This window comes from Gekko japonicus, unplaced genomic scaffold (assembly GCF_001447785.1).
Source record: "Gekko japonicus isolate JY-2015 unplaced genomic scaffold, Gekko_japonicus_V1.1 scaffold2627, whole genome shotgun sequence".
Taxonomy (NCBI): Eukaryota; Metazoa; Chordata; class Lepidosauria; order Squamata; family Gekkonidae; genus Gekko; species Gekko japonicus.
Window position 1 is genome coordinate 1 of NW_015167135.1, and position 2,046 is coordinate 2,046.

At 53.6% G+C, this 2,046-nt stretch overlaps 1 protein-coding gene across 1 annotated transcript in view; it reads left to right on the forward strand.

The window, feature by feature from the left end:
• Positions 1 to 109: 109 nt before the first annotated feature.
• LOC107111996 (adhesion G protein-coupled receptor F4-like) overlaps positions 110 to 2,046 on the forward strand; it is a gene marked incomplete at its 5' end in the record, with an annotated part of 10,214 nt that continues 8,277 nt past the window's right edge. The window contains one exon of the mRNA XM_015413051.1: positions 110 to 1,483. Coding sequence (XP_015268537.1) covers positions 110 to 1,483 — 1,374 coding nt within the window. The remainder of the gene's footprint in view (positions 1,484 to 2,046) is intronic.

Sequence of the window (2,046 nt, forward strand, 5' to 3'; positions counted from 1 at the left end):
CTCTCCGGTCTTCCAGCAAAAAGTTTAAAGTCCTTAATTCTGCAATTTTCTACTCCGACTTGTTCTGAAGAATAACGGGGCCTTTTTCTCTCTCTCCCCGGTGTTGCAGGGCTACAACAAAATGGCCAACCACATTCTCAACAGTACCACCCTTCCCAACTGGGCATATGTGAGTGACCAAAATGCCAGTTCCATTTTGCTGGAATCTGTGATTTCGTTCGCCGGGAAACTTCGGATCGGAAGCAGTCCTCTGGATGTCTCTGATCTCTTCATTGCGGCCAAAGGAGCCAGAATCCATAAAAACACCCCAGAGAAGAGCTTTACGTTTTCCATGGGGTTTAACGATTCCAAGAGTCACCTCAACGGGACGGTCTCCCTCCCAAGGGAAGGGCTTCAGCGGTTGCCTGCGGACTCCCCGGTGATCGTCGTTGCCTTGCCGACCCTTGGGCCTATCATTGAAAAAACTCTCTCGAAAGGGGGCGCCTCGAAAGGTGCCTCGGTGAATGGGATGGTGTTGTCAGTCGCATTGCCGGAGGCGCTCGAGAAAGTCTCCTTCGCGTTTGAAAAAATGAATAAAACGGCGAGCGCCCTGTGTGCCGCCTGGCACTCGGCCCTCCGAAGGTGGGACGAAACAGCCTGCGAACTGGAAAAAGAGAGTCCTGCCGTTGTGACCTGCCGCTGCCAACACCGGCCCGCTCTGTTCCAATCGTTTTCGATTCTCGTGTCCCCCGTTGCCCTCAAGCACCCTGCCCTGCACTTCATTACATGCGTGGGCTTGGTCGTCTCCATCTGCAGCTTGGTTCTGTGCCTGGCCATTGAGGCGGCCGTCTGGCGCCAGGTGACCCAGACCCAAATCTCCTACATGCGCCACGTTTGCCTGGTGAATATTGCAACCTCCCTTCTCGTCGCAGACGCTCTGTTCATCGTAGCGGCGTTTGTGAACGGCACACCCAGAAACCACAACGGATGTGTCGCCGCCACGTTCTTTGTACACTTTTCCTACCTCGCCTTGTTTTTTTGGATGCTGGCTTTGGGATTCTTGATTTTGTACGGGCTGCTCTTCATTTTCTGGCACCTGAGAAAGTCTACTCTGTTGGCCGCGGCTTTCGGCATTGGCTACGGCTGCCCGGCGGTCATCGCGCTTCTCACTGTGACGACCACTGAGCCAAGGAAGGGCTACCTGAGAGACGATGCCTGCTGGCTGAACTGGAATGAGACCAAAGCCCTCTTGGCCTTTGTCATACCGGCTTTCCTCATCATTGGCGTCAACCTGGTTGTGGCGTTGGTTGTCATTGCCAGATCCGGAAGATCTTCTGCTGGGGATCGCTCGAAGACACAAGACCTGGCCACGGCGATCAGAGTTAGCAAAAACCTTGTGCTCCTGACCCCGTTGTTGGGACTCACCTGGGGATTTGGGCTGGCCATTGTTCATGACGCTTCTTTGGCTCTCCACATTGTGTTTTCGCTGCTTAATGCGTTCCAGGTAAACCCAGCAGAATTTCTGGTCGGCACCCTAGTTACGAAAGATCTGTAAATTCATTTCTGGGCACAATTCAAAGTGCTGGTTCTTACTTTAAGGCCCTAAAGGACTTGGGCTTATGGTACCAGAAGGACTGTGTCCTCCCATACGATGAGGAAAGGCTGAAGAGTCTGGGACTTTTCAGTTTGGAAAAGCGATGACTAAGGGGGGAAATCAAAGAGATTTATAGAATTACTAGGGAGCAAAGCCCACTGTGGACGAAGACAATGAGTCCTAGAAAGGTAGGGTGGGTGGGTGGTAGATAGATAGGTAGATGGATAGATAGAGGGGATTGGAGAAAGAGAGGAAGGAAGGAAGGAAGGAAGGAAGGAAGGAAGGAAGGAAGGAAGGGTGAGGGGGAGAGAGACATAGACAGACAGTCAGTAAGCCAGACAGAGAGGGAGGGAGGGTGGGATAAAGGGGGGGGAGAATGCGCTCGCGGCGAGCGGTGATGAGCTGCCACCGCCAGCAGCCTTCCACTGATTCCCTCCAGCCCTGTCTAGTTGGGGGGGGGGGGGTCGGCGGCA